The 22,770-nt window shown below is 43.5% G+C and overlaps 3 protein-coding genes across 3 annotated transcripts; 2 read left to right on the top strand and 1 right to left on the bottom strand.

The window, feature by feature from the left end:
• Positions 1–1,467: 1,467 nt before the first annotated feature.
• LOC130880944 (cystatin-13) lies at positions 1,468–4,593 on the top strand. The gene is made up of 3 exons (XM_057780136.1): positions 1,468–1,695; positions 2,595–2,708; positions 4,510–4,593. Exons 1-3 carry the CDS (start codon positions 1,468–1,470, stop codon positions 4,591–4,593), a joined length of 426 nt encoding a protein of 141 aa, XP_057636119.1.
• Positions 4,594–10,340: 5,747 nt separating this feature from the next.
• Positions 10,341–13,251, top strand: LOC130881535 (cystatin-9-like). The gene is made up of 3 exons (XM_057781145.1): positions 10,341–10,562; positions 12,018–12,131; positions 13,174–13,251. The coding sequence occupies exons 1-3, from the start codon at positions 10,341–10,343 to the stop codon at positions 13,249–13,251; spliced, it is 414 nt and encodes a 137-aa protein (XP_057637128.1).
• A 4,317-nt stretch (positions 13,252–17,568) lies between these two features.
• On the bottom strand, positions 17,569–21,081 carry LOC130881534 (cystatin-9-like). Its single transcript, XM_057781144.1, has 3 exons — positions 20,872–21,081; positions 18,771–18,884; positions 17,569–17,655 (listed from the first exon to the last, which is right to left on the bottom strand). The coding sequence occupies exons 1-3, from the start codon at positions 21,079–21,081 to the stop codon at positions 17,569–17,571; spliced, it is 411 nt and encodes a 136-aa protein (XP_057637127.1).
• Between the last annotated feature and the right edge of the window lie 1,689 nt (positions 21,082–22,770).

Genomic DNA, 22,770 nt, shown 5'->3' with positions numbered 1-22,770 from the left:
AGCCAGATGCATGTCTCTTAGTTCTACCATCAAATTCTTTGTTTTTATTTAAAAGATTTTTTTTAACATACTAACCACAGTTGCCCCTCTCTCCCCTCCTTCCACCCCCCCCTCCTCTCCACTCCATCCCCATGTGCTCCTCAGGATAAGACCTCCCATGGGGAGTCAACAAAGTCAGTCTGCCAGCACATTCTATGCGTCACCTAAGTGTAACCTTTCCACTTCTCAGGAATCCTGAAGTGTCTCTTAAGCTATCTGTTTGCTCACTGTCTATACTGTACACGCCTTAACCAGTTTGTCCAGAGCTTAGCTATTTCAACTCAATTTATCTTCTCTGGTGAGATGGGATAACCTCCAAAGCACATGTGTATTCCAGGTTGTGACTTAACGTGCGAATGTCTCCTAGATTGAGAGGTAGGTTGACAGGGTGGGACCAGAAGTGTTTAGGCCTGGAAGCCTTCATCAAGCAGCCTTAGACATTTTCTTGGCTTCTTACTAAGCTCATTTTTCTTCTTTGTAAAGGGGCCACTCAGTATTCAGCCCCCATGGAAGATGGCAACGAGTGAGTGACGTAAGAGACACAGGGCCTGACAAGTCTCAGGATAGCAAGAAGGTCTGAGTTCTAATTAGCTGCCCAGCCAATGGGGGATCTTAAAGGCTAGGGACACGGCCTTTAAGGCCTGTATAGAATCTCAGGTGGGGCTTGCCACATCTGTACTTGGAAAAAGAAGAACTTTGAGAATATAATCTGGTTGAGGAAGCGCTTCTCATGCTGCCTGTGCACAGAGATCTGATTCAGACTCTGTCTTCACCAGGACCTTGAGAATAAGAAGATGGTATTGCTCAGCAAAAAAGGGTGGGGAAGGAGGGAGTAGGGACAATTACTAAGGAACAGATGAGCAGCTCGATGAATAATTACATACATCAAGAAAGGTACTTGGGTACTTGGGGGTTCATGTCATTTCCACCAAACCCCCAGGCCTGTACCAATCTGGAAGCTCCTAATCCTTTTCAGACATACTACAGAGGTTCCAACACACAGGCACAATTGATATAATCATTACCCATTGGTGATTAATTCAATCTCCATCCCTTCAAGGCCAAAGGTGAGCTGAAAGGTCCAATCTGTTTGGTACTTCTGGCAATGAGTTCTGTCCTTTTTGTTACCAGGCTGAAAAGGACTTGCTACAAAATATATATATTTCTCTCACCATTACTCAGGAATACCACGGTTCTAATGATAGAAATATGGGGTGGGGGAGTGGAAATCAAATATGTATTTCTCGTTATAGTACAGTATCATAATGATGTTAACAGAAATCCCTTCCTTTTAACTCACAGCAGTGTCAGGAGTTGAGGTGAAAAGATTATTTGACCTGCAGAGGCAGCAGGGCCTTACTGGCTACATCCACATCAGCTCTAGAAAGAAGAAAAGAATTTGGCATGTGTCTCCTTAAATGAGATACCATGGCCAGATTATTACAGGCCCTGTTGTTCCTGGTGATCACAGTGGGCCTTGTGTCTAGGAGAGTCCAAGCCTGGGGCTCACCGAAGATTGTGAGGCCATTTGAAGACATCCCCGAAACCTATGTCTATGTGCAGCAAGCACTCTGGTATGCCATGAAAGAGTATAACAAGGCTAGCAAGGACCAGTACAATTTCAAGGTGGTGAACATCCTAAAATCTCAGGAGCAGGTAGGTGCAGTGTCTGCTTCCTTTTTCCCTTGGTCTTCTTTTGGGGACAGAGATTGGTGTCAGAAATAGCTACTACAAAGGAATGGAAACAAGGACAAAAGATGTCTCTATGGTTAATTCTCACTGGAGAATTCTCTTTGTAATTTCCTTGTTTCCTTCTCAGGATCCTTGCTATTTAAAAGTAAAAACCCAGGGGCTAAGAAGGGGGCTTGGTAAAGTGAGGACCTGAATTTGATCTACAGCAACTATTTAAAAGTTGGGCACGACATTGCATGGCTCTTGGGGCAGTGGGCAGAGATAAGCAGACCCCTGAATCTTTTTTGTCATCGAGCTTAGCCAAATCAATGAGCTCCAGGTTCAGTGAAAGTGATCCAAGAAGACATCAACCTGTAGCCTCTTGGTGCATGCAGGCACCCATATGCATGAATATACCTACCCACATGAATACATACATATACCATATACATGTATACACACAATAACAAAATTATGTCAGCCAGGTGGTGGTGGCACATGCTTTTCATCCCAGCAGTTGGAAGGCAGAGGCAGGTGGATTTCTTTGAGTTTGAGGTCAGCCTGGTTTATAAGAGCTAGTTCCAGGACAGGCTCCAAAGCTACAGAAGAAACCCTGTCTTGAAGAAACCAAAAAAAGAAAAGAAAAAAAAAAGGTCAATAAACAAATATAAAACAATTGTGTGTGGGGGGAATGAGACAGATGCCAAGATAAGAATTTCCTCAAATAATCTCAAAACTTCTGCCAGGAGATGTAGTGTCCAAAGGGGGGAAAAAAACCAGAAAAGATAGTCTAGTCTTAAGAAGTCAATGGCATATTGGCTTACCAGAAGGTTACTTGGTGCTGGTTTCTTCTATGACATTTAAATTGTATGACTCATTGACAGATTACAGACAGTCTGGAGTACTATCTCGAAGTAAACATTGCCCGGACAATGTGCAAGAAAAGTGTTGGAGAAAATGAAAACTGCTTGCTTCAACAAAATCCTAAAATGAAAAAGGTATGTAACTGACATGAGAGAAATGGCCCCTGTCTTACCTCTGTAAAAAGAACACTGTGAGGCCAGGTCTAACATGTTTGCTAGTTTCTTATTTAAACTCTGTGCTGTTTGAGACTGTGGTAGCCAGACTTCAGACCTAAGATGTTTCTATTATCTATCATTGACACCATCCTACTCCATTCTACAAGACATATACATACATATAACATGCTCAAACAACCAGGAAGACACACATACACAAGCACACATAGAGGGGGACATATATATTACACATGAAAGTAGGCTTAAAGCAAAGCCAGTTCATTATTTCATGCTATTTTGCATTCTGGATAGAGTTCTTCTGAACAGTCATTCTGCTCCTATGGTGTATACCGGAAGGAATATTCCAGATGGGTGGGTCAATCACTATCATAGGTGCAGTGCCTCACAGAGGATGGCTGATAAAGCTGGAGCTACTCAAGCTTCATTCCTTCTGTTTGAGGCTTCTCTGGTACAAAGTCATAGAGGGAAAATATTGTTTTATTATTATTAAAAATAATGTTATCATCATCATCATTACCATTATCACATATCATTCACTTTTGATGCCATAGAGGTATTTCAACTTTACATTTTTATTCTAAGTTAATGTGAATTTTTAGGAGAGAGACTAGAAACTCAAGGGTGCTCATTGCCCATCATGAGCGGGAGCTGCCCTTCTGAGACCAGGTCACACATCTCTCTGAGGTTCTCTGTAGAAGGAGCTGTGTGCCCAGCTCCTGGCCACATGGCTAGCTTATGCCCCGAAATAACAACACACACACTGTATTCATTTAAATACTGCCTGGGCCATTATATCTACCCTCTTCTTGGCTAACTCTCATATCTTTATTAACCCATTTCTAATAATCTGTGTAGCACAATGAGGTGGTGGCTTACTGGGAAAGATTCAACATGTCTGACCTGGCGGCTGGCTCCATTGTATCTGCTCTGGAGAGGAGAGGCATGGCGTCTGCCTAACTTCCCTTCTTCCCAGCATTCTGTTGTTTACTCCACCCACCTATTTTGTTCTGACCTATCAGGCCAAGCAGTTTCTTTATTAATTAACCAATGAAAGCAACAGATAGACAAATGACCTTCCCATATAGGTTCTCCACATGAAGGATGCTTTGCTTGGTGTCTGGACAGATTTTCTACTTTCTCTGAGAAGCACATGGCTCTGTGCTGTTCTAGTTTCATTGATTCCATGAAACAGGATTCACTGGGATCTAGGCACAGCAGAGGGCCTCTGTTGATCACAGGAAAATGGGTTGTAACTGGAGGCAGACTTGAAAGGTCGAACATTTCCTGTGTTCAGAATGCTTCTGTGAGGAAGTCTGACTCCTCTGTCTTGAGGATCAAGATTGACCATACACGCAGTGCAATGGGTATGCACGACTCATTTTCTTAGTCTTCTTAAGTTAAATCCTGGGACCTGGAAATAGGGACTTGTGTCATTTCCCCTTTTTTCATACTAATACACACACTCTTCCCCACCTCTCTCTCTGGGGGTATATAACTCTGTGTGTTTTTATGTATATGCACATGTACATGTGGACCATTCTCTACCTTATTTGGGAGGATAAGTTCTCTCATTGAGCTCATTGATTGGTAGACTGGCTGGCCACTGGGATCTGCCTGTCTCTGCTCACCTTGTGCTTGGGTTATACAGGTGTGAAACTAAGACTGAATTTTTCACATGGGTGCTTGGGATTGAAATTCAGGTACTTTACTATGCCTTCTCCATAGCTCCCTAATTAATTTTATTCTTGTCTTTTTTTAGATGGTGTTTTGCATTTTTATTGTTAGATCCAAACCTTGGAAATTTGAACTTAAAATGCTGAAGAAACAATGCAAAGATATCTAATCAGCATCCAGTATACCTTGCCACTCTCACTTTTAAATAAAGATGCTTGCAAGATAAAGGACCACCACAGCTGACCCACTGACTTCATTAATTGTGTGTGTATGTGTGTGTGTGTGTGTTGTGTCTGTGTTTGTATTTGACACTGAGAAAGAGTGATGCTATTTTCTGAAGCTTTGCAGCCTTTTTTAGGTGGTGCCTTTATCTCTGAGGAGAGACAATCTGCTTCTTATAGATGGATGCTATTTTTAACCTAACCAAGTTCCAAGCATAAATACTTTCCAGTGTCCACAGTTGCTCCATGGGGTCCCTTCTTCACTGAAGTTCACACAAGTGCAGGGAATTAGCAAAGCACTAGCAAAGTGCCTATCAGTTGCGTCACCATCTTTGAACTCATTCATTTTCCCATTTCACTTTCAGATCATTCCAGAGAAAGTCAGTTCCCACTTGGGTCATGCATGACAGGCTAAGGAATCCTCTAGAAAAGGCTTTTTTTTTTCTTTCATAATCTTAAGTAAGGGTTTGGGCAGATGGAGAAAGACAGATGTGGTCTTGTATCAGAGCTCCCTTAGCCTCCAAGTTCTGTTTGGTTCTGCTTGGCTCAAGACACAATCTGACAAGATTTACAAAGAGTTCTCCAATGACCTTCTGGTCGAGTGGTGTATTCCCTACCTATAAACAAATAAGGGGAGGGCAGATTTGTTGGGGTCAACCAGAAAACCAGTTACACTTCATAGCACAGCTGGACTGTAGTTCATTTGCAATGATGGCTGGTCGGGACCTACAAGTCCAGATAATCTATGTTGCCTTTATGGTCTTTCTGGAGCTTAAGGAGGAGATCAAGGTGACACATGGCTCATGGAGAGCAGCAACTCCTGACATTGTCTGTCTTCTGTGTGTAGTGGGTGAGGTTGCCCACCCAGAGACCTGTTATGGGGTCAGATAGCAGGTATAATTGCCTGTGCCTCTTTTGATGAAAGGTTAAATGTAATGGCACTCTTTCTGATCCCTGACTGTGTAGTGATTGGGAACAGGGTATGGGACTCTAGAAGAAGAAGTTTTATAGAATTGGCCTTCCTGCACTGAGAACAGGCTGTATCTACTGCTCCTTGTGGCTTCTCTGTGGTCTTGCTCCCTTTCTATTGCTGTGTACATTTTTCTATCTGGGCTTCCCTATGGGCAAGGTACACAGACCTTGGGATACTAACTCTTGGAATGTTTATCAGTAAGTCTTGGTTGATCCTAGAGAAAGGTGGGGTGATGTTCCTGCTGGCTCTTTCTGAATCTGAGATACATGTACCAATAAGATAGAGCATGGAGGGAGATTAGGGTTAATGTCCTTGTGCAGAGCCAGTCACTGGCCTTTGACAGAGTCACTGCCGTATCATCTAGAGTTCCCTATGGGGAAGTTCAGGCAATTGGGTTTTGGTGCTACTCCCCTAGCTGGGGGAATGGGGGCTGTGGAAACGGTGCTAGAAGAGGAAAGAGCTTTGACCTTCACCGAGGGAAATTATACAGACCTGGACACAGTTCAGTGCGTTTTTACCTGCTTCTGCACAGGGGTGACCTTGGTCCCAGAAAATGGGGTTCAATACTCTTAGTTCACTTTTCATCAGATCCATTTACTTCTCCTGGTCTCTGTCACACTGTGCCATCTCCATTAGGAGGGACACTGTATTTGGGTCAGTCACACTTAGTGCTTTCATTGTTGTATTTTCCATCTCAACTCTAATCTTTGACATAAATTCATTTTTTCATATATGTAGTGTGGTATATGGTGTATGCATATGTAAGTATTGTCATGTGAGTATACATACATGCATGCATGCGTGTGTGTGTGTGTGTCTGTGTAAGCCAAAGGCTGATATGGGTTATCTTCTTCTTCTATCCATCTCCATTTTATCGTTTGAGATAAGGTCTCTCACTGAACCCAGAGCTCAATGATTTGGCAAAACTTTGTTGGTCAGTGAGCTGCAGAAATCCTCTTGTTTCTGTCTCCTCAGGGCTAGGATCACAGGCATGTGTCACCATGTTGAGCCGTGAATACAAACTTGGATCCTTATCCCTGCAAGGCAAGTAGCTTACGAATTGAGCCATCTTTTCAGGCTCTTAATGCCCATTCTTATAAAAAATAAATGGCCTATTTTTAAAGATGAGTTATTTTCAGGGAATTTAACCAACTAATGGCACTTACGCACTGGCAAAATGTCTCATTCTGACCTTGTTCAAATGATCGTCTGGTCCGTAACCATAAGGATCATGGGACCAAGGAGGAGTCTTATTTCATGTCATTAGGACTAAAATATATATCCACCCCAGGGGAGTACCATTAAAATATCCTTTTACATTTGCCCTAGGTGGTGTTCTAAGTCTTGGATCTATCTGTACTGTGGACTGGGGAAGAGCAACATATAGAAAGAGTTGCGGACCTGAAAAGGGCAGTTCCAGGTCGGGGGGAGCTCTTAGCAAGGGGAGATGAGTGAACTCTCTAGGCTGCAAGCTTTCCACTGATTTTAAAAGTCACTCTGAAGGCTATGGGGCTGTGCAATATATTGTTGGTTTCCACAGGCTTTGTTAGGAAAGACACATCTGACTGAAGCCACCCAAGAACTGAAAACTATTATCTAGAGAATGTCTCCCCTTTTTCTGTCTCCCAGGGAAAGTTGCCTCTATCTTCCCCACCCACCCTGGAAGAGTAGCTTTTCATTATCTATGTCCTAGAAAAGTAGCCCTTTGCTATCTCCCCGCTTCTCCACTGAAAAGAAGCCTTTTCTTTCCTAACAATGATTCACAGACTCAACCATTCGTGGGAAAGAAACTAAAAAGACGTGAGTCCCTGGGACTTTCTAATCAACATTTTTTTTTCTTCAGATTCACAGAACCCAGAACATCTTACAGATAGCAACAGCTCTGCCTTAGTATCAGAAGAGCAGACCTCCAGAGGTTTCTAACCACTCTGCTGCCAGCCAGCCTATCTGACATGCCTTTTAGACTCCATGCATGTTTGCTTGTTTATGGGGTATGTGTGTGTGATCACGCGCACTTGGGTATGCCTCTAAGGACAACTTGGGGGAGTCTGTTTGTTCTTCCACCGTATGGGTTCTGAGGCTCAAACCTCAGGCTTGACAGCAAGTGCTTTTACCTGCTGAGCCACCTTGCCAGTTTTCTATGCAAGTCTTGTACCTACAACATCCAGGCAAGTGGTCTTTGTTGGTCACAGGTTACATCTTTTCAGTTTGTCAACTCTCTAAAAAGTCTTTCTCCTTGCCCTAACAATTTGTTCAGGCTGGCCAGGGCACATGCTCAGTCTAAGCTTCAGAACTTGGAACTCTGTCTTTCATGCATGTTGCCTAATATAGGCAACAAGCCTGGAAATGTTTGCCAGTTTTGACTATTTACTTCTCTTATCATAGAAAGAGTGTATCTTCTGAGACGTTGGCGAAGAAGGAGTATGGTTCTTTTTCTGAACAAGGTAACACCTCTCTCTTCTGGGTGAAGAAAGAGACATGAGTCAAGATGTTCCTAGGTGTGCCTTCTATGGAGACCAACATACATGAAGGAACTACATGTCACCGATCCGCAGAAATGCAGCTAACATGAATAACTGAGGTACTATGATATGTCAGAGACTACAAAGACCATATCTGGATAGTCTGAGACAGGGTTAAGCATACTACCTTTTTTGTTCATTTGTTTTTGTTTTTCTAGACAGGGTTTCTCTGTAGCTTTGGAGCCTGTCCTAGAACTAGCTCTTGTAGACGAAGCTGGCCTCAAACTCATAGAGCTCCTCCTGCCTCTGCCTCCTGAGTGCTAGGATTAAAGGCGTGTGCCACCACTGCCTGGCTAAGCACACTACTTATGGAAGAAAAATATGAAAAGATAAACTGTTTTGGTGTTTGGGGGCCATGGGCTCTCTGTCCAATAACTCAGTGCTACTCCTGTGTCTTAAGAACAGCTATGAGCAATGCATAAATGAAGGAAGGTAATTGTGGATCAATAAACCACATTTACACAGCAGATGGTGGCCTGGAAATAGCTCTTGGGACATAGTTGACAATCTAACATTAAAAGACAAGGGTGGGAACCATGTGCAACCATTGGGAAGCAGGGAGAAAATGGGCCCCACTTCCAGGAAGGAGACAGGCAAAGGTTGTGTGTGGCCATAGCGTAGGGTCACTTAACATAAAGGGGTGTAGAGACAACAAGGTTTATATTGACAACAATGTGTTACCAAGGCACATGAGAGTCCACTAGTGGAGACCATCGCTGAGAATAATGCAAGGATGAGAGGGGGAAAGTCAGAGGCCAGAACAAAGCTCAAGGGACAGAAAGCAAAAAGACAGAGAAAAAAAACCCCTAATGTTCTATCTATCTATCTATCTATCTATCTATCTATCTATCTATCTATCTATCTCTATGTCTGTAATCCCATAACCTCAGAAAGAGACACAGAAGGATTATGAGTTCATGACTTGTCTAGGCTGTATACTGATACCCTATTCTCAAAACAAACAAACAAAACAAACATAACAATAAAATCAAAAGAATAGAGAAAGAAGTCACCATAGTCATTATCCTACATGCATCTACCAATGAGTTAGAAACATAAAATAAAACATATATATATATATATATATATATATATATATATATATATAGTTAAAGAACTGAAAACATGGTGATGGTTAAAAATTTTGTTTTTCAGAAGATGGGATCAGGTGCCACAACTATAGTAAAGGAAGTTTATTTCATCGCCTTTTCACTAGGGACATTTGGAAGATGTGTGGTCAGCATTAAAAGTGTGTGTGTGTGTGCACATGCACACAGAGACCACATCTGAGGTCAGTTGTCTTTATTGCTCACACCTATTTCCTTGAGACAGTGTCTCTCACTGAACCTCCAACTGCACAACCAATTGCTCTGTCAGTAGTTGGACCAAAGCTATGAAGCAACAAGGAAGTGACACAGGACAGTGGTCTTCATTCTCAACCTAATCCCATAGGTCCCAGGCCAGTGGTGCTCAGGCAGGCTTTGCGCATGTTCCATGAGCCTCCAGCAGCTGTGCCTCCTCAGACTCAAAGCTTATTCTTCTCTCTTATTCTTTGCATCTCAGTCGCTCCTTGCCTCACTGACTTCCACTCACACACACATGTCTTAGGGCCATGTCTTATATTTAGTATTCAAATCTGGAGGGTTCTGATGATAGCTCCTCTGTCTCATTGAAGATCAGGAGCAGATGTGGCTGACCACATCTAAGTATGCTCTTCCCCATTGGCTGAATCTCTCCAGCACATTCTGTTCGGTGTCCTGTTCCTCTTTCTAGGACTGGGGGTGATTTAAAAACCAGACCATGGTGGCACATGCATTTAATCCCAGCACTCAGAAGGCAGGGGCAGGCAGAGCTCCAAATTCAAGGCCAGCCTGGTCTATATAGTGAGTTCCAGGACAATCAGGGTACACAGAGAAACCCTGTCTCAAAAACAAAAACAAACAAATGCAAACAAACAAACAAAAACCACAAAACCAAAACCCAACCAAAAACAAATAAACCCAAAAATCAAAAACAAAACAAAACATCTTTGTTGGAGCAAACAAGAATAGGAGAGGGTGTAACTCAGAGAGACATCTTCGAAGGTGGAGTCTGTGCCCGAGCTGAAGAGACTACGGGCTAGAGCTGGGCCTGATAAGCAAGCTCCTGTGGGGCTGACGGGCTGAGACAGGCAAGGCAGTGACTGTGTAAGTCTGGCACCATGTCCTATACACAGGAAAGGAAAACTCTCCCTCATGCTCTTCTGCTACTCTTCCTGAGCTTCCAGTCCCTCATCACTCCTGTCTCGAAGGCCGATGAGGAAGCGGCCACCTCTATTCATTTCCTTCCCACAGTGGAGTTTGCTGTGGACACGTTCAACCAGAAAAGTCAGGAGGAAAACGCCTACAGGGTGGAACATATCCTGAGTTCCTGGAAGGAGGAGGTAAGTGACCACATCCTTGCCTGTCCTGCCTGAATATACCTGCTACTCAGTGAGGGACAGGAGAGGGCAATCCACATCTTTTGCAGGTTGTGGATAACCTAATTCAGCCAGTTTCAATGTTTAACATACTTTTCCCACACAAATTCTTTTAAAATCAGATCATGCTCTATCCACATGCAAGATACATATGTCATTCTTATTGGTTTGAAACACTTTAAATGAGTAATTTTAGAGTGAGCATTTCTTTTTAAAGATCTTATTATATTTTATTCATTCATTCATTTAATGTGTGTTTATGTGTGTATGCATGTGTGAATGTATGTGTGTGTGAGTGTATGTGTGTGTGGTGTATGTGTGTTGGCACACACAGAGGTCAGAGAATAAAGAGGGGAGTCAGTTCTCTTTTTCCACCATGTAAATATTGGATATTGAGTTCAGGCTGTCATCCTTGGTGGCAAGTGCCTTTACCTGATGAGCCATCTCACTTTTCCCCAGAACAGACATTTTTAAGCAGATAAAACACTCAGTAAGTAAAAGATTCACACACATAAAGGTGCTGGTAGATGAAGCTGAAAAATAAGTCAGACACAAAATTTAAAACAAACAAACCAAAACAGTAATTGGTAAAACTGGATAAAGTAAAAGAAAGATAAACAGAAAAGAGGCTGGGGATTCATGCAGCACAGAAAGAGAGCACCAGACAGCTCCTCTTCTCAAGTCCCTCCTGCTCTGGGCCCCTGGCTGACCCACTCTGCCCACTGACTACATCAGACCCTCTTTATCTTCCTATAATGCCCTTAGAGAATGTGGTGAGGATAGCAACGCTCATCTCCAACATTGCACTTATGGCCATGAGGGAGGGGCACTCAATTCTCCTTCCCTGGTAAGGGAAAGGCCGAGGGCCTATGGCCCTGCCCAGCGCTGAGGCCTCTGAGATCACTGCTCAGTATCTAAGTGGTTTACAGAAGCACAGACTGTAAAAGGAACAAGGCTTCTCCTGAAACACTGCTCTGGGCTGCGCTTGCACTGCAGGTGTTTTACTTATAGCTCAGTTGAGAAAGTATCTGGAGATCTGTGTTAGGGCTGACTGTCCAGGAGGCACTGGTAAAGCCACCACCCTGCAAGAGCATGTCCTGTGTTCTCTGGGAATGCAGGTGTAAGTTCAGGTGTCTGCTGAGAGTGAAGTCTGGGTTTTTATGGCCGAATGTGGGTTACAGGGACTGGAGATAATGGACTCAGCCTTGACGTCTCTGTTTTCCAACAGGTTCTTCCACTTTGGTTTCTTAACTCTCTAATCTAGAGACTGCCTCCCTGGCTTCTGTCTCCATAGAGCTGACACCAGGCCTTGGAAGAGCTCCAAATGGAGAAGAAGCTGGATCACACACTGAGCACAGTCACAGAGTCTCTTAAGTGGCAAGAAGGGTCTCTTCACTTCAATTTTTTTTCTGTGTGCAGGTGAATTTTCCAGCTGTTTACTCCATGAAGCTTCAGCTGCGTAGAACCATGTGCAAGAAATTTGAGGAAAGCCTCGACACTTGCCACTTTCAGCAGAGCTACAGTCCGAATAACGTAAGGCAGGGCACACACACCTCCATGGTTTTTACAGCTGTGAGGGCTACAGGGACAGGCTGGGACAGTAGGAACTGGGCAGTTAGTCATAAGACATCTATGGTCACAAGCAGAGAAAAAAATGAATGGACACGAGTTTCTAGTACTTAGCTTCCTTTTCTCACTTGAATACAGTGCAGGTTCCAAACCCAGGGAATAGTGCCGCCCCTAGTAGGCTGGGTCTTTCTGTAGTTAATGTAATCAAGACAATCCCCTACCAACATTCTTGTAGGCCAACCTGATCTGTGTCATCCCTCACTGAAACGATCTTCCCAGATTTGTAATAAGGATGCCGATAGTATGTTCCTGGCAGCTTAGGCCCAAAATAACTACACAGAAACTGTATTAATGAAATCACTGCTGGGCCCATTAGCTCTAGTTTCTTATTGGCTAACTCTTACATATAAATTTAACCCATTTCTATTAATCCATGTATTGTCACATGGCTGTCACCAGCTAAAGTTCCTAGTGTCTGTCTCCAGTGGGCTACATGGCTTTTCTCTGACTCTGCCTTCTTCCTTCTTCAGTTTAGTTTTCCCTACCTAGTTCTGTTCCTTGTACAGGCCCAAGACAGTTTCTTTGTTAACCAATGGTCATCACAGCATACAGAGGGAAATCCCACATCATCCCAGATGATTCTAGATCATGTTAGGTTGATAGTTGAAACCAACCATCATAGTTGCTAATCCTAGCAGGGTGCTTTCTACCATTACTGTTAGGTATGTGAACCACACAGGGACATCCTAGAGATTTGTCTCTAGGTCACTGTCTGCTGCTCATGGAATGGAAGCAAGTGTCCTGGGTTACCATGAAGATTTAGATCAAGATACGGGTCAACACTTGCCAAGGGTTCACTGGATAATCATGTCCAAAGGCCCTTGTCTCCTTCTACTAACTATTGGTCTATGGGAGTGAAAGGGTGAAATGGATGCTATTTGGAGCACAAGCCACAAACTTCCTTCACCGTCTCCTTTCAATGTCTTCTCTTATTCTTTTCCCTCAGACGTTCATCTGCCTGTTCACTGTTGGTACCTTTCCCTGGGTAACAGAGTTCAAGCTCTACAAGCATGAGTGCTCATAATTCCTCAAGTTGGAGTCATCTTGGACTGGTCCTTCTTTCACTTCTTTCTGTATCGATGAAGCGGTCGTCCTTGGCAGGGCCTCTGTGTGCTCATGTTCCTTGTTTTGCAACATTGTGTAGTGCCAAGACTGAGTATGCAGATAATAAGCAAGAAAATTTCATATTGCTCTTGTTTCATCATTTAGAGTAGCGCATTAAATATTGCATTTCTGACAACTTTCCGTGTGTGTTTTTAGAGGAAGCACCATGGGCTGGTGGTGGGAACTGTTTGAGCTTCTAAGATGTTCCCCTAACCTTGACGTTCCTGATGGGGGAACAAAGGAGACATAAGTAAGTAAGATGTATCAGAATCTCTGTCACAAAGTCAGGAAGCACAAGGGCTGTGGTCTCCCAGGGTATCAAATATCCATACAGGGCCCAGGCAGATCTTCTGCCACTCTCACCTTAGCGTATGTGTGCAGCCTCTGATCTTCAGAGAGTGGCTTTCAGATTCCCTTGTGACAAAATAAGCAAGTAGGGTTTAGATTTGCTAAAGAATTGCTGATTTCTTAATTTCTTAATCAGTCAAGGTGTCCATAAAATGGTTAAGAATATAGAATTTGGAAGACTCAATTCCAAAGATTAGTAACAAGGACACTTAAATGCTAACTAAAAATCACTGGACTCTGGGCTAGAGAGAGAACAATTAAGAACATGTACTGCTTTTTACAGAGAACCTGAATTTGAATTTCAGGACACTCTTCTGGGCTCTGTGGGTACCTGTACCCACATCTGCACATACTCCCATACACATTATTAAAAATAAAATAAATCTTAATAATCTTTGCATGACATCACCCAGCTGGTGGGAGAGGGCTTGATAGTATTCATCATAGAAACCTCAGTTTGAGCAAGGGTGGGCATGTGAACATATCCTCATAAATGCTCAGAAATCAGGTGAGATTTTAGCACCTAAGGTAAGCACAGAAATAAAAGGAGACACGCTCACCAGGAATGACAGTTTTACATCACCGTTTTCAACTGTCCCCATCTTCAGAAAACCAATGTTCTCTCTGGGGGTGAGAGAAGACAATAATCTGCTTTGGATGCCAACAATAGATTTGCCTTGGTGACTTCCAAGTACAGCCATATTGCATACCAACTTCAGTACCAAGCAGGTCACAGTCTGGGATTCTAGCCCCACTCTGAGTAAAGATGCTTTTATTGGTTATAGAGTCTAGAACAACCCAAAGAGAATGTGGCATACCTTGTCAGCCAGTTTGTCCCTAGTGATCAGAGCTACAAACCTTCCCCAGTTTCTAGGCTGTTCTCCCATGATCTCCCATGACCCCAGCAGAACAAGAATCATGGATCCATCATGTTCCAGCAAATAGGCCTATTGTGATAGATTCCATTGTCCAACCATGTTAGCAGGTTTGTTTTCAGGATGACCCTATAGACATGGGTTTGTTGTTATATTTTAACAATGGATTGAAATCTGTTTTTTTTAAAGATTTATTTATTTATTATGTATACAACATTCTGCCTTGATGTATGCCCACACACCAGAGCAGGGCGCCAGATCTCAGTACAGATGGTTGTGAGCCACCATGTGGTTGCTGGGAATTGAACTCAGGACCTCTGGAAGAGCAGCCAGTGCTCTTTACCTCTGAGCCATCTCTCCAGCCCCCATGGATTGAAATCTGAAAGAAAAAAACCTCTTGGAAAAAGTCAAGGTGCAATTCAGCAATCAGATGCACGTGGAGCATCAGTAAACATGCTTACGGAAGGAACTAGTGTTTTGAAAATCAGGAAGAGCTTGGGTTGAAGTGGGCATTTTCTGTATTCAGTCAGTGCTTCTTGTTGGGGGTGTGAGTGTGAGGTCCCAAAGCCAGCACCAGCCAGCCACGTAGAAACAGGCACAAGCTGAGAGGAAAGGGGGCATGTGTTTCATGAGGGTAATACTAGTAAGAACCCTTTCTCTATGGTCTTGGGTAAGTGGTTCCGGTCTAAGATAGTCTCTGTTTGGGGGGAAAAATAAAGTCTTGGTTTAGTATTACCTTGAGGTCTTCCATGAATACCAGAACTGAGGGTCTTCAGGGGCCTCTTGAGTGGAGAGATGAGAACCCAGGGTTTAAGGTTCTAAGGTTTTGCTGTCGTGTGAGTGGTGAGAAGAACTCAATTTGTCTCCTTCCAGTGGTTTGGTTTTATTTTTCCGTAGTGCTGGGGTCAATTACTGAGCATTATGCATGCTAAGCAGGCACTAGGTCACATCCCCAGCTCTTTTATGGTGGTTTTTAACAGCACTTTTCCCAGTATATTGTTTCATACCCAGACTCCAGGTTCTAGATCACGAAAGGTCTGACTTTCATCCGCTGATGAACACACAGAAAAACTTCTTTTATCTGGTGAATATATGCTCTAGCAAATGCAATAAAACCTATAGTCTGCAAGGCCTCACAACTGGTCCAACTACCATTATATATTGAATACAGTATAATTTTATATTGTGCATCTCTAAGGAGATGCTCAACAAAAGCGAAGGAGCTCAACACTGAAAGCAATGGAGCCTGCTGTGGGAGGGGATTCATCCAAGACTTCCAACTGCATCAGAGAGCACTGAGCACAATTGGTCCTGTGGGAGCACCACCTGGTCAGTAGATCCTTATTATGTTGCTGGAGGCCTCCTTAGGATCTCACATCTGATGAAAAACTAAGATAAAGAAAACTTTTAGAAATAAAACTTGTAGCCTTCATTTGGGCAAAGAAGAACACACACACATACACACACACAAACACACACACAAACATACATACATACACACACAAACATACATATAAACATATACATATAAACATACATACACACACAAACATACATACAAACATACACACACAAACATACATACATATATTATATGCATCAGGAATGTCCAATGACAAAGTTATGTTCTACCATTGTCTTTATTAGGGTTATTATTGCTGTCATGAAACATTATGACCAAAAGCAACTTGGAGAAGAAATGGTTTTTTTGACTTACATATCCAAAGTCACAGTCAGTCCATTAAAGAAAGCCAAGGCAGGAACTCAAACAGGGCAGAACCCAGGGAGAGGAGCTGTTACAGAGGCCACTAATGAGTGCTGCTTACTGACTTGCTTAGCCTGCTTTCTTATAGAACCCAGGACCGCCAGCCCAGTGATGGTATCACTTAGAATGGGTTGATCCTTTCTCATCAATCATTAATTTTAAAAATGCCCTAAAGCCGGATCTTATGGAACCATTTTCCCAATTGAGGTTCCTTTTTTTTCCAAATAATTCTAGCTTGTGTCAAGTTAATGTAAGCTAGCCAGCATATGCATCATGAATAACTAGATTTTATAGACAGAAAGGAGAAGAAAGCTGAAGATATACCATATTTCAATGGCTAAGTAGTTGATTATATGTGTACTTTGTGATAGGAGGGCCTAAGTGTTTGTTTTCTGGAGACAGAGTGTAATAAAAGGTTCTAGGCAATTGTAGTTTTTTTATATCTCTGAAAAACATTATTTTCAAGGCAGCTAGAGTTTTAGCTCGGTGAACATATTGAGGTAATTTCTGGTTTTTATTTTATTGGTAGAGTAGATTACAATTTTTTCTTTTTACTGATTTTGTTATTTGAATTTTTTTTGCTTGTGTACTATGTATTCTGATTCCCTTATCCTTATCTTCCTCTCATCCCTGTTAATACCCTACCTTTCCACCATCCCCACATTTTTACCAGATTCGTGACTTATGGCTTTGTTTTGTGACCATCTAGTTTATCAGGGACCTTTGTATGACACTTGGATTGGGACTATCTTTTGGAGTTTGATGGAGTCATCAGTAGGCACACAACTAAATGCAATGATTCTTCGTCTCCTAATCAGTGAAGAGTAGGATCTCTGAGTCCTTCTGTCCATGACTGACTGCTGATGGGATGGTACCTGTGTAGACTCAGGGAAGACATCCACAGATGCTACATTTGTCTTTGGAATGATTGTGTCTTCTGTATCTTCACCTCCAGGGGACACCTCTGACCTTCTTAGGCACATAAACGTACACACACTACACACAAATACACATTAATAATAATAATTTTTAGAAAGGATTCTCTAAAATTCAGAGAACATTGTGGAAGAAGGAATAGAAAAAAAATGTAGGAGCCAGAAAATAAAGAGACGAGGCGTGAAATAAACACACAAAATCCCAGACACTTGCAAAAAGCATAGAGCTTCTTAAGCCTGTATTTGTTGCTTCCTAGGAACATCAGGTATCTTCAGAAAAAGGAGCAGGCATGGACCAGTGCTGTGGGTCCCAGTCAGGGAAGCCCCGTAGAACAAGTATTTTTCAACATGTTGAACTGTTTTGAGCGTGGGGTGCTGATGGTGAAGGAGCAGATGAAGGTCTAAGGGAGCAATCAAAATAGAACAGGGGATGAAGGAGGCTCAGGAAGCCTGTGGTTTATTGTCAGGATCCTGTCTACTCAACTTTATCCCTTTCTTGACCAGCAGTTGGAAGATTTTGGCCTTTGATCTACAGGTGTAACCACCAACTCAAACTCTGCTTGAGTGGTGAACTGTCTGCATCTGGGCTTTCTCTTGATCCAGAGGCATTTGGGTGATTGTCCTTACCAATAAATAAGTGACCCACAGAAGAACTTCTGGACTGTTACTGTGTGATGCAAGCTCCCAGGAACAGTAGGGGATGCTCTGTTCCAGAAGGAGTTGACTACTGTCAGACATAAGTCATTAGTTAAGCTACTATTTTTTTTAAATATTTATTTATTTATTATGTATACATTATTCTGTCTGTGTGTATGTCTGCAGGCCAGAAGAGGGCACCAGACCTCATTACTGATGGTTGTGAGCCACCATGTGGTTGCTGGGAATTGAACTCAGGACCTTTGGAAGAGCAGGCAATGCTCTTAACCACTGAGCCATCTCTCCAGCCCTAAGCTACTAATTTTTCTTGATGGGAGTCTACCAGCCCTGGATGGCATTATCCCAAGAATTAGATTGCCCTTCTCATTGTCCCTCAGAAAAGCTGCTGGTCCTTCTGCTGGGCATAGCTTCTGAAGTGCAGACAGTGGGGCCCCTTCTCTCACTCTCTTTTCAGGCTGTATGTCAGTGAAGGGTCCCTAATATAGCATCAGAATTCACTAGGTTCTTTCCCCTGAATCTAGGAGAGGAGGATGACCACCAAACAATAAGCAATTGTTACTCATTGTTTGCCCAAGATGCATGGGCATCATGAAGCCTTGACATCAACAAGGAACAGGCAGCTAATACTGGGAGTGGGCAGAGTTGGGGGCACAGGTTGGCCAGGCCTCTGTAGCTTGTTCCTAGGCTGCCTGCCTTTTGGGACTCTTTACTCATTAAGGCTTAGGAAGGAATTCTAGGAAATTTGTCACTAGTCACTTCCTGGGTCTTTAAGGATCGTTGTCATCTGCTCTTGCACCCCCCTCTCTTCCTGGCAGCACCCAGAACCGTGAAAGGGGTGGATGCTGGTGCCCCGTCTTACTTTTTCCATTTCAGGGTCATCCTGAAAGGGGCAGGTGTCCAGGCTTTCCTCGAATGTCTTACAGATGGTCCTTCTCAGCCTGAGCTTCACGAGGAAAGTTGCTGGTAGCTTTTCCTGAAGAGAGAAAAAGCCTGACATGAGCAGACCCTTCTTGCTGTCTGTTTATATACCGGCCTCAGGTCTGTGGTCAGTATGGGGAGAGTCCTGGACTGTCTCCTAAATTTGGAGCTTTCCAAGGCCTGGCATCTCTTTCTTGGAGGTGAAAGTCAAGGGCATAGTCTCTACCTTGGAGAGTTAAGAGTTTGGAGGTGGCAGTCTGGTAGAAGCTAGGTGAAGTCACAGGCTGAGTCATATACCACTAATATATCATCTACCTCAAGTGTTCACATTCTACTCTACCAAATGAGCCTAAGCCTCACTCTCAATAGGTGTCGGAACCAATACCTGAATTCCTAGAGGACAGGCTCTGGGAGGGTAGTGGTTCTGCTGATAACTCAGCCCAAAGAGATGAAGCCAGATCTGCAGTATACGGTCACAACTGTCACCTGATCTACATCAAGAAAATACTCGAGTTTCAGTCACTATGCACCAGCACACAGGATTGCAATGGTGGCTTTAGGGATAAGTTTTTATAATGTGTGCTCTGAAATCCTCCTCCTGCTTTTTTTCCCTGTCTCTCCCTTATCCTTTCCCTAGTCTCTCATCCTTCCCATTCTTTCTTCCCACAAGGCCAATCCTGCCTATAGCTAATCCATAGCCATAGTCCACGGGTGAGACTCCAGCCCAAGAGAGCTCAGACAACAGAGTCATCCAGTGCTCTGCAGAGGTTCTCAGAGGTCACAGCACTGTGTAGGGCTGAAACCCCTCTGCCTTTCTTCTGCTGAGGAAGGAGGAACAAATTATCCCTCGCCCATGACCACAAGGGTGACATTAGGAGATGGGTATTGACATCTTGAGGACATTCTGTAGGCATCCCATTACCAGGGATCATTTTAGGATGAAGAAGACGGTCTGATGTGGTGAATGAGCCAAGTGAGTCTGCCAGGGACCCAGAGTAGGAGGGAGTTGAGAGAAGGAGCTGAGCTGGCAGGTGGCTCTCAAGACTATTAGCTAGTCCCTGGCCACAAGACAGTTGGTGAGTCCTCAATGCCTACTCTTTTGTTCACTTTCTCAATTTTCCTAATTGCTCATTTGTGTGCATGTGTGTGTACATGTGTCTGCATGGAGCCTAGAGCGACACCAGAAGTTTTTCTCAGCAGCTCCTCTCTTTACTTTTTGACATAGGATATCTCACCGAAACTGAAGTCCAGCTAGACTAGGCTGGTCAAAACCAGTCCCTCTCCAGACCTTTCTTGTCTCTGCCTTCCCAGCGCTAGGATTACACGTGTGCATCTGTGAGTCAGGCTTTTCACATGGATGATAGGGATCCCAACTATCATCTCTCCGTTTATCTGGCAAGCATTTTACTGGCTGAGCCATCTTCCCAGCCCACCAATTTCTTTACCATTTGAAAAACTTTGTAAGTTGCCCATGCTCCTCTAAAGAAAACCTGACCATGTTCCTGTAAGTGCCCCTAATTAAACTCATTTGAGCAATAACAAAAAAGATAGACAAGCAGAAAAGGTATGAGTTGGGAAGAGGAGAGAAATAAACAAGGGTAGGAGAGGAGAGAGAGAGAGAGAGAAATGGGAGATGAATACTGTGAAAATACACTATATGCATTTATGAACCGTCACACAAAGCCTATTATTGTGCACAGTAAATGTACACTAGCAAAAATCTTAAATTGTGATTTGACATATTTTCAGTCTTTGTCTGTGGAACTTTTGTGCAAATATTTTCTGTACTCAGTAGAAATATCTCCCTAAATGCACCTATTCTAAAGTTATTATTATTAATTATTATTTTGAGATAAATATCCAGATCCTTCTGTATGTGAGTAGACTTAATTTAAAAGAATGTGTAAGCTAAAAAAGCATTCCAACCACTGAGAGCAACTGATTTGTCATATGTAACTCAACCACATACTGCAAATGTCTAACCGAGACTGTCTTGCCGGCTCCGTCAGGAAACAGGAACTGCAGTAGACAAGGTCACCCACCTGTACCTTTGAGAAACTCATGATGTGAACCGGTCTGTAGGCATACTCGTCCTTGTTCTGACTGTTGAATGCACTCACAGCAAACTTCACTATGTCAGGGTCACTGACTGGCTTATCAATATAGAGTTTATCCTTTTCAGAACACCATGCGTGAGCTCCCTGGGCTTGGAAACCCAAGAGAAGTAACCATAATGCCCAAGGCAGAGCCATCTTCCCAGCTGGGCACGGTATACCTCCTGTAAGGTCTGCCCCTGTTTTAGCTTTTACAGCCCTACTTGCTTAGGTCTAACCCTTAAGTTCATTTCCTGGGCCCAAAACTCCTCCCTCAGGGCCTCCTCTCTGCCATACAGTAAGTTCCTTCCACACTTGGTACCACCTTTCCCAGGCAAAACTGTTCTTTCGCCTCCTGTCCTGGATGGAGCAAAAGGGGCCAGGCAGGTGGTTTGGGAGAATAAGCAAGGGGAAGGCCCCTGATCTGAGTTTAGCCACGCTTGTTTCCTGTTCCTCTCCGTGTGCTGAAGAGCCAGAGCAGGCATTCTTCTGCAGGGCCCTGGGAGATATTGCCGGCCTTGAGGTGTCCAGAGTGGCGGGATCCAATCTCAGGTGTACTTCCTAAATCCGGTTTCTTAGTCCCAGGGGTGTGCCGCTCCACCGCACTGTGCCTCATTCTAGCTAGCACGTCAGAGTCATCTCCTCGGGGGGGGGGGGGTTCAGCAGAGTGGACATTTGCACCTAGAGTACAGGGACTAGAGGGGGAAGAGATCCCTCAGGGTGGTGAGGAATGTGCCTGTTCTGTGGGCGCTGGTGCCCTCTTGTGGCCTGGATCATTACAGCTCAGGAAGTACAATTTCTGGGTGGGATTTCTGGAGAGATGGTCATAGCCTTCAATTCAAGCAGCTAATTGGGAAGACACATCTGAACCACTCCTTTGAATAAAACCGAGGCCTTGTTCCCATGGCGAAGTGGGAACCCGAGTCTCACTGTAAGCGGCTGTGGGGAAAAGCCATATCCACATTATAGCACACGAGGTTCAATCTTCTGCCCTTTTAGGAACCTAGGTTTTATTTTTCAAGGCGTTTGTCTTCCTGGAAAGTTGAAATTACAAGCAAGTCATTCACTCTGGAGAGTGAGGTGAGATATTGGGGTGAACAGGACTGTGAATCTGGGAACCTGTGAGAGATTTGGGTTGACAATGAAGAAAATTGTTTTATCGGTGGGCCCATCTGTGAAGACTGGAGTTTTTAGGTGATTTTTCTGGTTAATATAATGCAGTTTCTAGAGGCCATAGCAGGAGGCCAAGAAGGCAATGAGTTCTTTGGTATTAGATGCACTGGAGTTTGAGTCTCTCTCCTAGCTCTGGAATCTTTTACTTTATGTTAACTTCAGTTTCCATGGCCATAAAATTAGAAGTATCTCCCTCAGGGAATTGTGAAAGTGAAGGTGATGTGGTGAGCTTGGCACTGGCAGAATGCCCGTCAGGACCGACACTCCACAAACAGTCTCTGTCATGTTTATTCCCATTGCTGATTACATGGAAATTGTCCCTGGATCAATCATTAATCCTTCATCATCAGGTAGGTTACAAATAAGCTATCATGGCTCAAAAGTATCTAAGATGCAGAATAGACGTGCAGGAGGATGGTGGAGTCGGGGGCTCGTAGGACTCAGCCACTTTTTACCAGGTTTCCCAGGATGCTGTGGATGCAGGTTAAGAACTAGACTTATACATTGTCATGTGGTTTTAGTTCAGACTTTTGGTCTAATTCAGGTTGATATCAGAGTTCAATAAAACTAATTCTGGATAATGAAATTGTACAATTCCCTTTGAAAAGCTCTATGTTGGCTGTCTGTCTGTCTGTCGTGGCAAACCACTCGAGATGCACACCTTAGAAAGAGGGA

Source organism: Chionomys nivalis, chromosome 9, assembly GCF_950005125.1.
Source record: "Chionomys nivalis chromosome 9, mChiNiv1.1, whole genome shotgun sequence".
Taxonomy (NCBI): domain Eukaryota; kingdom Metazoa; phylum Chordata; class Mammalia; order Rodentia; family Cricetidae; genus Chionomys; species Chionomys nivalis.
This window is presented reverse-complemented; position numbering and strand designations above follow the sequence as displayed.

What these genes read in the sequence shown, in the direction of transcription:
- LOC130880944 (XM_057780136.1), top strand. Translation starts at nt 1,468, where the DNA reads ATGGCCAGATTATTACAGGCCCTGTTGTTCCTGGTGATCACAGTGGGC. An exon ending in TCCTAAAATCTCAGGAGCAG is followed by an intron (nt 1,696 to 2,594) that starts GTAGGTGCAGTG and finishes ACTCATTGACAG; the next exon opens with ATTACAGACAGTCTGGAGTA. An exon ending in AAAATCCTAAAATGAAAAAG is followed by an intron (nt 2,709 to 4,509) that starts GTATGTAACTGA and finishes GTCTTTTTTTAG; the next exon opens with ATGGTGTTTTGCATTTTTAT.
- LOC130881535 (XM_057781145.1), top strand. Translation starts at nt 10,341, where the DNA reads ATGTCCTATACACAGGAAAGGAAAACTCTCCCTCATGCTCTTCTGCTA. An exon ending in TGAGTTCCTGGAAGGAGGAG is followed by an intron (nt 10,563 to 12,017) that starts GTAAGTGACCAC and finishes TTCTGTGTGCAG; the next exon opens with GTGAATTTTCCAGCTGTTTA. An exon ending in AGAGCTACAGTCCGAATAAC is followed by an intron (nt 12,132 to 13,173) that starts GTAAGGCAGGGC and finishes CTTTTCCCTCAG; the next exon opens with ACGTTCATCTGCCTGTTCAC.
- LOC130881534 (XM_057781144.1), bottom strand. Translation starts at nt 21,081, where the DNA reads ATGGCTCTGCCTTGGGCATTATGGTTACTTCTCTTGGGTTTCCAAGCC. An exon ending in TGAGTTTCTCAAAGGTACAG is followed by an intron (nt 18,885 to 20,871) that starts GTGGGTGACCTT and finishes TTCTCTCTTCAG; the next exon opens with GAAAAGCTACCAGCAACTTT. An exon ending in ATGACCCTGAAATGGAAAAA is followed by an intron (nt 17,656 to 18,770) that starts GTAAGACGGGGC and finishes TTGCTCCCTTAG; the next exon opens with ACCTTCATCTGCTCCTTCAC.